Source organism: Pyrus communis, chromosome 5 (assembly GCF_041283825.1).
Source record: "Pyrus communis isolate YQ-2024b chromosome 5, ASM4128382v1, whole genome shotgun sequence".
NCBI lineage: Eukaryota > Viridiplantae > Streptophyta > Magnoliopsida > Rosales > Rosaceae > Pyrus > Pyrus communis.
The window spans coordinates 19,242,853-19,254,396 of record NC_142569.1 but is presented as its reverse complement, the minus strand read 5'-3'; the positions used below and the strand labels follow the sequence as shown (position 1 = coordinate 19,254,396).

Sequence of the window (11,544 nt, the reverse complement as noted above, 5' to 3'; positions counted from 1 at the left end):
TAGATTTTCCCTCGCTTACCAAAAAATTGTTGGCTTTACTGGCTCATTCAGTCATTTTCAAAGGGGAAAATAGTGAGGAAATGGGTGTAGTTTACTTTCCTTTTTGAGTGCGATGGCGACTAGGTTTTGATCAAGGTATGCCAATATCTTTCCCTACCGAAGTTGAAACCTCTTTCAACAATTTGTTTTAGAGTTCTATGTATGAGCCTCCGACATGTTTTCGCCCTTTCCAGTACATTACCAATCTGACTCTAGTAGGTGGCATCTCTAAAGGCTATGCTGTTTACTGGTTGAAGTGTTTCTCTACCATCGCCATGTTTCATGATGATAAACAGCTGCAGTTGTCTCCCAGTGTTGTCAGTCATCCTCAACTGATGTTAGAGCCCGCAACGGCCACTTCTGGTTCAAAGCGTCAGTGCTTTACTGTAGCTGAGGAAAACAATGTTTTTGATGATTCTTCCTGGAGCACGAAGAAGAGTAAGGCGTCTGGTGTTGAAGAAGGGAAGTCTACAAATTGAGGGAAGAAGATGGCTCCGGGTATATTTTCTTTAACTTGACTTCCCTTGTTAACTTTCCTCTTGCATGTTTTTCCTAAGTGCTTTACATGTTGTGCCTCAGATGATGCAGTGAAACACTTCAGGCCTCGCATGGTAAAAGACGGCCCTCCCAGTTGTAAGCCTGATGATTCCATTACTCCAAAGAAATTGAAGAGCGAAAGTTCCTTGGGGAAGCCAAAGCTTGGTAAAGAGTGATATTCCCTTGTTTCTTGCTTCCATTGCTTTGTGGTTGTGTGCTGATTATAATTTTTTTGTTATAACCAAAACTCCTGCCAAGGAAGTAGTTCTCGTTGGCCTTGCACGTAAGGCCTGGAGTGCCCGAGCGTCTGCCTCTTCCGGCACTCCCAAGTTTCATGAGTTCCTTGATATTACTGAGGCAAGTGAGGAAAAACTGAGTGTTGGGGAAACTGAAGGTGATGAGGTAGCTAAGAAGGGTTTGGCTGCTGAGGAAAACAACAATAGAAGTACCTAGTATGACCTTAGAAGTGGTGAACATCCTCAAGCTTCCCTAAGGAATGATGAAAACAACGGTAGACCAAGTAGCAAAGATGGTAGCAAGGTAGTAAAGGATGTTGATCTCAATGAAGTTGACGAGTTTTTGAATGATGACATTTTGGTGGAAGCAGAAAATATAAAGGTATTTCCCCCTATTCTTCATTGATGCTTGCCCTCACGTGAATTTGCTATTGTCAACCTTCTCTTTAAGTCTTTGAATTTTGCTTAAGCCTCTTATGAGCCAAGCTACTTTGTATCTCTACTTTTCGATATGTTTCCTTACTTGTGCATATTTTGTTTACTTTCCTTGTAGGTGAATGATGGTGTTGCAATGGCTACATAAGATGTTTAAGCCCCCGGTTGCGTTCTTCCCAAGCCCACAATTTTTCCTGAAGAGGTTATTTCCTTTGAGGAGCAGGCTTCAGTTGAAAAGTAGGCATCGTGGCATGAAGCCCTTGAGAAGCTCAAGCATAGTATTGCTAATGAAGCTAGGGTGCTAAGTTCGATTGAGGAACTGATTCCTTCCGACAAGGCTTTCTCTTCCCAGGTAGACTTTAGGGAATAAAGGTTCGTTCTGGACTAGCTGAAGCATTGGGCAGGTTCTTGGTGACGCAGACGTGAGCTTGATAGGTTTATCTCCTTTTATCTGTGGGATGATCTTTGAAGAACTTGGGACCCTGCTTTATAGTATGGAGCATACTTCCCAATTAGAACTCACCGAGCACAAGTTGATATGTTGGCGAAATATGATTAGTGATGTAGCTGCTCTGGGCATGTCGATGAGTTTTCTAGTCGAGACGCTAAGAGAGCTGCATGACACCATGTTTGAGCTTTAGCTTGAAAAAGAGAAGGGTGTCTTGGATTAATTCATCAAAGTCAACAAATTGATGTGTGCTCTTGAATTGCAGCGTAAGGAACTAGAGGTTGAGAAGCTCAAGTTGAAGAAGTTGGTCCTCGAGAGCTCCGAGGAAATAACGACATGCCTTCAACTTGCAGCGAATCAATTGCACGCTAGCACCTCTAGCAGTTCCTCCGAGAGGTGGTGTTTTTAGCTTAACTTCTCACATTTCCTCAGCTGCGCGCTTTGCATGGTTGTTTGCATTTTTCTAGCCATCAACTTCTTTTCTTGGTAGAGCACGAACCTTGAGATGTTGAAGTAGCAGACCATGAAGGCAGTCATTTTCCTCACTCCATTTTTACTTTTTGTTGTAATTTCCATTTGAATAGCTAGCTTATTGTTTTTAAAATAATGGTTGTGGGGCCGCTTTGCTTTGTATTTTGCTTATTTACCTTGGATTTTTTCCTTTGGCTTTGGATGCTGATATTGAATTTACCATGATGCTTGTGATGTCTTTAATCTTCTTGCCATAATATTGGCTTTTTCTTGCATGAGAATTTGTTGGATAGGTTTTTGTTTAGGTTTCTGATACATAGGTTTGAGCTTTTGCATACTGTCCTGGGGGAAAAGCTGATCCTGCCACTTGGTATTTTGCCAGTGAACTTCCCTGAAGAAAGATGAAAAAATGTCGTAGCTTCCATAAGGAAGCTGAGCAAGTTAGGAAAGCTTGACTTGCTTAACATTGGGTTTTGCAATGTTAAGTTTGGCATTAATTTTGCATCGATAGGCTTAGGCATTGTTGCGTAAGTATGGCTTTTAGACAAGCTCTAGTTGCTTGACTCAATGGTTTTGCATGGTATGTTGGCTCGGCATATTGCTTGAGCATTGAACCATTGAGCAACTCTCTTAGCATTGATTTTGCATTGATAGGCTTTGGCATGTTGCATAAGTATAGCTTTAGGAAAAGCTTAAGTTGCTTGATTCAATGGTTTTGCATGGCATGTTGGCTTGGTATGTTGCATGAGCATTGAACCATTGAGCAGCTTGCATGGCATTGATAGGCTTGGCATGTTGCATAAGTATAGCTTTGAAAAAGCTTTAGTTGCTTGACTCAATGGTTTGGCTTGGTGTGTTGGCTTAGCATATTGCATATGAAGCTTGCATGGCATTGAAAGGCTTAGCATGTTGCATAAGTATAGCTTTGAAAAAGTTTTAGTTGGTTGACTCAATGGTTTTGCATTGCGTGTTGGCTTGGCATATTGCATGAGCATTGAACCATTGGGCAGCATGCATGACATTGATAGGCTTAACGTGGGCTTTTATTATAGCCTTGGCATGATTACTGCTATAGCTTGTTTATAAGAAATCCTTCTAGTTACCCTTGCCAATGTAAAGAAGCGAACGTACCAAAGATTTTGACAAAATGCTCCTTCATTTCATTAAAATTTGGGGTACATCAATCGTTGCATGGCTTTACAAGGCCTCGTAGAGTAAGCAAAATGATCATTGCATAGAAGGATCTTGTTCTTCTAAAATAAGCATAAGCATTTTAGCAGTAATACGGCTTTAGCAACTTTGCATTGGCAGGCTTCATTAGCGTACCTTCCTTGACTGAGGTCAAGTAGTAGTAGCCACTCTGATAGGCTTCCTTGATCACAAAAGGTCCTTCCTAGTGTAGGGTGAACTTTGAAGGTCCAAAAATCTGCTTCCTTATGTGCTTGGCTATCTTGAGGACGAGATCTCTTTCCTTAAAGTTGTGTGGCTTGATTATGCTGTTGTAGGCTTTGGTAACTTGTTGGTGGTATATGGCTACTTTCCTAGCTATTTTTGCCCTCTTTTTCCTCAAGTAGCTCAAGGTCTTTCTTCCTTCAGTTTGCACATGCTGCAGCATCCCATTCCACATCGTTGAATGCTGAAACTCTTGCTGTAGGCATCATCATTTCCACATGGGAAATAGCTTCGGACCCATACATCAAGGACTAGGGAGAGAAACTCGTAGCGTTCCATGGGGAGATGCGATAGGCCCATAGGACGTCTCGAAGATGTGCTTTCCAGCCCCTAACATAGTTGTGTACCATTTTGCTTAGGATTCTCAGAGTGTCTTGTTTATGGCTTCGACTTGACCGTTTCCTTGAGAATAATACGACGTGGAAAGGTGGTGCTTGATTTCGTAAGCATCAAGTGTGGCACTTAATTGTCTGTTCACAAAAGGTGTGCCATTGTCACTCACTATTTTGTAAGATTTACCAAATTGGCAAACGATGCATTCCCTAATGAAATTAGATATTACTGCTCTCGTTGCTTTCTTAAGAAGGATTGTCTCTACCCATTTTGTTGGAAATGTGCCCTAAAGCCAATCATATGATGATACTTTATGGACATTTCACATGTTAAACTAACCTAGTTTAATATAAAAGGCAAAGATTATTGTTTAAAGCTGTCTCATATAAACGTTATATGCTTAAACGATAAGTCCAAGGAATATGTAATTAGGAGAATGTGATCTAAAGAAGTTAGATACATAAGGCCATTCTCTTTCGTGTATATATGTATATATATATATATATATCTTAAATGTTCCTGATAATAGAATTACCAATTGGGCATTAACAGTCCGTTAAGATCAATACGTGCTATGTCTTCTCTGAGAGAGAGTGATTGGTCTCGAGTCATTGGTGCGACTGACACCAAGACAAGCATATAGGTTCTCAATAGAGAATGAGTCCACTAAATGCGATAAGCAAGGAGTTCTCATATGCATGTCACATGAGAACTCATGGTTGGGATAATGCAAAGTAGTCCTTTGACCTGAGGCATCATAGTTGTCTTGTGGTTAGGTCCTTGATCTTTGACTATATCAAAGTCACTCCATCAAAGGGTGTCCACGTCATAGTTAAGATTAAGCCATTTAGCCATAGAGGCAAGTGAATGAGCAACAAGGGATCTCTAACCTTGAAACCGTTTGAGGGAGTATACACTATGATATGATTAAGAATCTCTGGTCAGAGTATGAATGAGATTTAGGAAGTCATTCCAAATCACGTTCAAGGTAATCATATAAGTAAAAGAATCACATTGGATAAAAGACATGAATAAACTATCAAACCAAACAATATGGTCAAGAGTATTGTATTAGAGAAATACCGTATTGCATTGTAATCCCAAACTGAATAGCTTCTCCACCTCTTCTAATTAGCTTGGGTAGCTATGACATACTGCTAGGTGTCACTCATGTTTTGTGGAAGCCCTAAAGGTATATAATCACTAAAGGGAGAATTGAAAGTAAGTTTCAATTCACAATCGATTTAAATAGTTCTAATCGCCCACTACCTCACTAAAAGGAACCTAATGGATCGTACACCGAGTAAGGTAGAGATTGAAGAAACAACGGAGATGAGTAAAGATAATTAAATGGTTTAATTATTTATGGCTATGATTAATTAATAAGTTAATTAATCAAATGAATAAGTTCATTATAGACCTCGGGTTAGTTTTGGGGCCTCAAGACCTAATGGGATTTGAATGTCAAAGTCCAATAACTCAAGTTGTATGACAATTTAAAAACACAAATGGCTTCAAAGCCCAAATAACCTACAATGGCTGGCCATATAGAGAGGGGTAGTGAACTTGCCTTAATTGCAAGTTTGCCACTCCAATGTGAGGTGGTATAAAGACAACTTTATAGCCATTTCATCCTTAGGGTTTTATTAGGAAAAAAGATGAGAACACAAAGCTCTCTTGACTCTCTAGGAGGCCGGCCACCTTGGAAGAGATTACTAGCATCTAACTCTTCCTAGGTCACTCATCTCTTCCTCAATACTCACCTTGGTGTGGAGATTTAGAGGTTCCCTATCTTGAGAACTTGGAGAATCCATTCATCCATCATCCTCCATGAAATCCATGGAGCTAAAAAGTAAAGAATGTAGGCCCTCTCTAATGGGTGATTAGCTTTTGCTTATGCAAAGAGGATTCAACAAAGGTATAAGATTTCTCAACTCACTTTGTTTTTTAGTTGAGTCTTGGTTCACCACAACTACTAGGCTTTGAATTTCATGGTTAAGTTTTGTTTTGAGTGCATACAAGCATGATTCCGCCTTTTAATTGTTAATAACATGCATAAATGTTGCTCAAATGAACATGTTTTCACAAATAATTTCCTTCACATTTTGTGAAGTACTAAATGGCTACTAGGATACATATGTGACCTTCGGAAGCTGGATTGATTGTTCCAATCAAATTAAGCCCTTAAGTATGAAATGGCCACGAAGTGCGCATGTTTTATAGTAACGTTAGAGGCTTGTGGATTAAGTTTCCATGAACTTGGCATGCATGGCATCTCTTGACCATATTGTGTGTGTTTTCCCTCATGGTTGGCCAATAGTATCTTAGGCTCAGTTGTTGCTTGTGTAGCTTTTTCATTCCTTGGTGTTCGCCGTACTCTCCAGCATGTACCTCATGCATGACTTATGATGATGAGGATGGCCCAAAGCATCTCAATGGTTCCCCATTGAATCCTTTTTGGTATAAAGTTGCCCCATCCATGAAGTACTTTTCATGTCCCTTTTAACTTGCATGCATCTTTAACATTGCTTGGTAGTGTTCCATCGATGAAGAAGGTCAGGTATAGGGACCTCCAATCATCAGTGATGGAAACTCCAAATGCCTCTTATGGGGGAAAGTGTTCCGCTGCATTTTGGACATTCAGCTTGGATGCATGTGGCTTGTTGCTTCATCTCTGGCCAGTAATACTCTTTTCGTTGTAGTCGGTGGTAGAGACTTATAACTTGGTCGACTCCTCAGGCAGTCTCATGGATCTCATGCAACCGACTTTGTGCTTTTTGTGGTCCAAATCATTGGGTTAACACTCATCTGGGTAGGTGCTTGTAGAGTGTCCCAGTAACATTGATGTACTCCTTAAAAATTTTGATGCTGAGCTTTCCGCCTTGCCCGGAAAGTTTTCTTCTAATAGTTTCCCTCTAATCATCATCTTATGGCACTTCTTCCGGAAGGCTGTATCAATGGCTATGGCCTACCTTCTGATCACAGTAATATTGGGTTGTTCTTTGAAGAAGGTAAGCTTGGAGCCAAGTGTGGCTAAGGTATCTATATATCTGTTGGTTATGCCTGGAATGCACGCCAACACCACATGCTTGAAACTTACCATGAGTTTCTCAACCATAGTGCGATACGGTGCCAAAGTTATTTCCTTCACTGCAAAGCTTCCTTGGACTTGGCTTAGGACCAAATTTGAATCCCTTATGACTCGTATCTTCCTTGCACCCATTTCCCTAGCTGTGGAAAGGCCCATAATGAAAGCTTTGTATTCAACTACGTTGTTTGTGCATGGACAGTTTAGCTTAAAGGATAGGGCAGTAGCTTGGCCTTTTGGATTGATAAGTATAATGCAAACTCCTCCTCTTGTGGTTGTAAAAGAACCATTGAAATCCATGACCCACAACTCATCTTTCACAGCAGCGGCAACTATCTCCGGCAGTGCACCAAAGACTTCCTTGAAGATGATGGCCTTTTCTTCTTCGGGGAATAATGCTAGCATGTCTATCACAATTTGGCATTTGATAGCCTTAGGCGTCACACATATAATATCAAATTCGAAAAATTGGAGCAACGAGTGAGCTAAACGGCCAGACAATATAGGTTTAGTGAGCAAGTACCTTAACAAGTTAGACTTTACCATAAGGTGTAGCTTGTGGGTTAGGAAATAGTACGCAGCCGTTGTGATCCATAGACAAGAGCTAAGTAGAGATGTTCCGTCTTCTCATAGTGGGTTTTGGTGCCTCTTGACTGTCGGCATAGTAAATCGGTGCTTCTTCCCCGGCTGGATTGTTCTGGGCAAGCAAGGCTCATACGGTAATGCTTGTTGTTGCTAGGTAGAGCTTGAGCAGAATGCCTGGGACTGGTGCTTTCATGGTAAGAAGGTTGGTGACTAGCTACTGAACCCGTTGATAGGATTCACCGCATTCCTTGGTCCACACAAATTCCTTCCCTTCTTGAGTAGTAGGGCCGAAGGCTTTTATTGCTGCTGCTAATCCTGGGATGAAGTGCCGAATGTAGAACAGCTTCCTAATCAAGTTTTTCAACTTATTCATGCTTATCGGTGGCATGAGGGGTCCTATGGTGCGCACCTTGTCTGGATTTATATCAATGTCGTGCTAATGCATTAAGAAGCCTAGGAACTTGCTTGAGGAAACACCAAAGACGCATTTCTTAAGGTTCATCTTCAACCTATATGCTTGGCATCTCCTCAGTACTTTCCTTATCACTTCCCAGTGCCTTTCCCTGGTCCTTGGATTTCACGACGAGGTTGTCCACATTGTCTTCCACTTCCTTCCCCATCATGTCATGAAAGACTGTTGTCATTGCTCACTGATAGGTAGCACCGGCGTTTTTTAGTCCAAAATGCAACAGTGTAGTAAAAGTTTCCAAATGGGATGCGGAAAACCGCCTTCTCAGCATCTTTGGCAGACATCTTGATTTGGTTGTATCCACTAAAGCCATCCATGAACGATATCAGGCCTTGCTTTGAGGTTGAATCAATCATGATGTCCATGTTAGGTAGCGGAAACTCGTTTTATGGGCATGTTGCATTATCTTGGTAATCGATGCAAACCCGGATTTGAACAGTGTTCTTCTTCTTTACTGGGACGATGTTGACTAGCCAAAGAGGGTGCTTGATAGGCTTGATGAATCCGGCTGCAAGGAGCTTTTCTACTTTAACTTTGATTTTAGCTTCTATTTCCGGGTGGAAATTCTTCCTTTGCTGCACGATAGGCATGATCCCAAGCTTTGTATTTAGCGTGTAGCACACTAAATTCGGGTCAAGGCCCGACATCTCTTCATAACTTGATAAGAACAAATTGTACTACTTATTTTATCCCTAAACACGACATTTTGTAGTGATATCTTTGCTTTTAGTTGAGGTCATGACATGTTTATGTATTTTTTTTATAGCTAGATTAATATGACAGAGAATTATATTATAAGTCTTTGGTTTCCATGGCTAGTCAAATAGGTTTGGGAATTGTTTCAAATATCATTGACCTATATTTGTGTATGTCATTGGGCTTTAATAGTTTACATTGATATTATTTAACTTTTGTGAAGGGTGAAGGAAAAGGCACGTGACCACTTCAATAACAAGGTTGCATTTATCTTTTCATTTGCACGAAAAAGAGAGAAGAAAACTCTACTTTCTCTTCTGATGTACATACCACACCGATAACTCGGTTCAGGAATGAGAATGGTTTAGAAAGATGGGCACCCAAATTTCCATTTCAAATTTCAGTTTGTGGATTCTTAGCAGGAGCATGGGTTCTAGTTATTAGTCCATTACTTACTAGTGTCAATTGATTTGGGGATTTAGCCACTTTCAGATTTCTTGGAAGTCGAGTTAGGAGATTAAAATTTTAGTTATGAAGCAACTAGAGAGTCAAAGAGACTGATTGGGAGGCTATGCCTGCAGTGAGTAAACCCAGGCAGTACAAGGCAATAACTTGGCTTTAAACCTTTGTTGGTTATGAGAAAAAAAGCTACAGCAGGAATAGAGAAGACAAAGAAGAAAAATAGAAACGGCTGGGCATTAATCTAGTCAATTAGGGCTAATCATAAGTGAAGCAGAAGAAGAGAAAAAAAAAGATTAAAAAATTGAAGAAGGCATCTGTAGGGCAGGGAAAAGAAGGTAGCTGCAGAGCAAGGGGATTTTCAGGCTTTTTCTAAACTTATTTTTCTTTCAATTTTTTTTTAATTCAATAATATTTCCAGTTATGTTTTGGAACTAATTTCTTTTAGCTAATGCTACGATGTAGCCATGACTATGAATGCTTAAATTCTGAATTGAATTATTTTTAAGTTTTCAATTTTCATTGAGTATTGTTTGTTGTGCTTTTATGCTTGGCTTTAGTCTTAGTGATTAGCTACCATCTTGACTTTTACTTTGTAAATTTGATGCCAGTTGTGTAGAGGCTATGTTTTCAACTTGAGTGGTAGCTTCTTGCAAATAGATACCATAAATTACCTAGTAGTAGATGCCATACTCTAGGATTGTGTAGTCTTTATATAAATTTCTACTGATCGTAATGAGTTTCATTATGTTAAACTAATCTAGATGCCATGGATGGTTGGATAGTGGAATATACGTAATAGTTTAGATGCCATAGATATTACATGAATTAGAGAAATTTGACTATCAATGAGATTGAGTACTTGTTAATAATTTGTTGTAGGAAATAAGTAAGATTGATTATGGTGAGTTAGATGTTTTACTTGATTGAATTACAATTTGTTTTCTTGGCTGCCACTTTTTGTGTTGAGATCACACGTTCTTGTTTTCATTTGTTTCGTTTTACTTTTAGTATTAACTCTCAAAACCATCGTTATTTATTAATCTTTGTTAAATTTCACTACGTTGCAATTGGAATTAAGTTAGTTGTTTAAAATTGGATTAATTTATGTGGGACGATATTAAGTGCTTGCTTTCTATACTATCGAACGATTTGTAAGCTTGCGAGCATAAAATTTGGAACTAAGCTGGACTAATTTCAGTTAGTTTAAATTTTGCAAGAAGGTTTTGGCGCCACTGCCCAAGATTGAAATTTAATTCTATCTCTTTCTTATTTCGATTTCTTCGTGTTTTTGTTTTATTTTAATTTTTGTTTTCTTTCATTTTTAGGTGTTCTTGTGAAGGTCATGCATGGTCATTGTTCTCGAAGTCTTGAGCTTGTGCCATAAATCCCAAAATTGACAAGACATTTTGGCACCTATTAAGGAAGCAAAAGAAGAAAGAACCAATTGAAAGAATGGCACTTCAAGACCCAAATGAAAATCGTGCCCTTATGGATTGTTCGGATCTTACTGTTAGAGCCATATCGTCTTGCATTGTGCGCCCAGAATTAATGGCTAATCAGTTTGAGTTGAAGCCGTCTTTCATCCAGTAGTTGCCATCATTTTATGGTCTTACTACTGAAGATCCAAATTTACATATTAGTGACTTTGTCGAGATATGTGAAACTTTGAAGATCCATCGGGCAACTAACGATGCTATCAGATTGTGGTTGTTTCCATTTTCACTGAAGGACAAGGGAAATTCTTGGTTTAACTCTCCGCCTGCTAATTCTATAACAACTTGGGATACGTTGGCAAATCAATTCCTTCAAAGATTCATTCCTTATTCGAAGACTTCTAAGTTACGGAATGAAATCATGACTTTTGCCCAAGTTGATTTTGAAGCTTTTTATGACAGTTGGGAGAGGTTCCAAGATTTATTGATGAAGTGTCCTCATCATGGCTTGCCGGAATGGTGCAGCTGCATTCATTTTATCAAGGATTGACTCCCGAGAACAAGAGAATGATTAATGCTGCTAATGGAGGAGCTCTAATGACAATGACAGTTGTCGAAGCATCCTCACTTTTCAAGACATTAACTACTCATTCTTAACAGTGGGGAGTGGAAAAAGGACCATTCAACCGTACTGGAGTGCAAGAGATTGATGCCATGTCTACCATGGCTGCACAGATTTCTAACTTGAATAAAAAGTTTGATAATTTGATGACTGTTAAATCTGTGAAGTCTTTTGATGTGGTTTATGAAATATGTGCAGGTATACATGCAAGTACTGAGTGTCCGAACATTGGTTCCTT

General features: G+C 39.5%; 1 protein-coding gene and 1 non-coding gene across 2 annotated transcripts; both read right to left on the bottom strand.

Annotated features, from left to right (window-relative positions):
- Positions 1-2,467: 2,467 nt before the first annotated feature.
- On the bottom strand, positions 2,468-7,444 carry LOC148696941 (uncharacterized). The gene is made up of 2 exons (XM_088693406.1): positions 7,052-7,444; positions 2,468-2,557 (listed from the first exon to the last, which is right to left on the bottom strand). Exons 1-2 carry the CDS (start codon positions 7,442-7,444, stop codon positions 2,468-2,470), a joined length of 483 nt encoding a protein of 160 aa, XP_088549532.1.
- A 3,643-nt stretch (positions 7,445-11,087) lies between these two features.
- LOC148696940 (small nucleolar RNA R71) lies at positions 11,088-11,194 on the bottom strand. The gene has a single exon (XR_015963232.1). It is a non-coding gene; the product is annotated as a small nucleolar RNA R71 (small nucleolar RNA).
- Between the last annotated feature and the right edge of the window lie 350 nt (positions 11,195-11,544).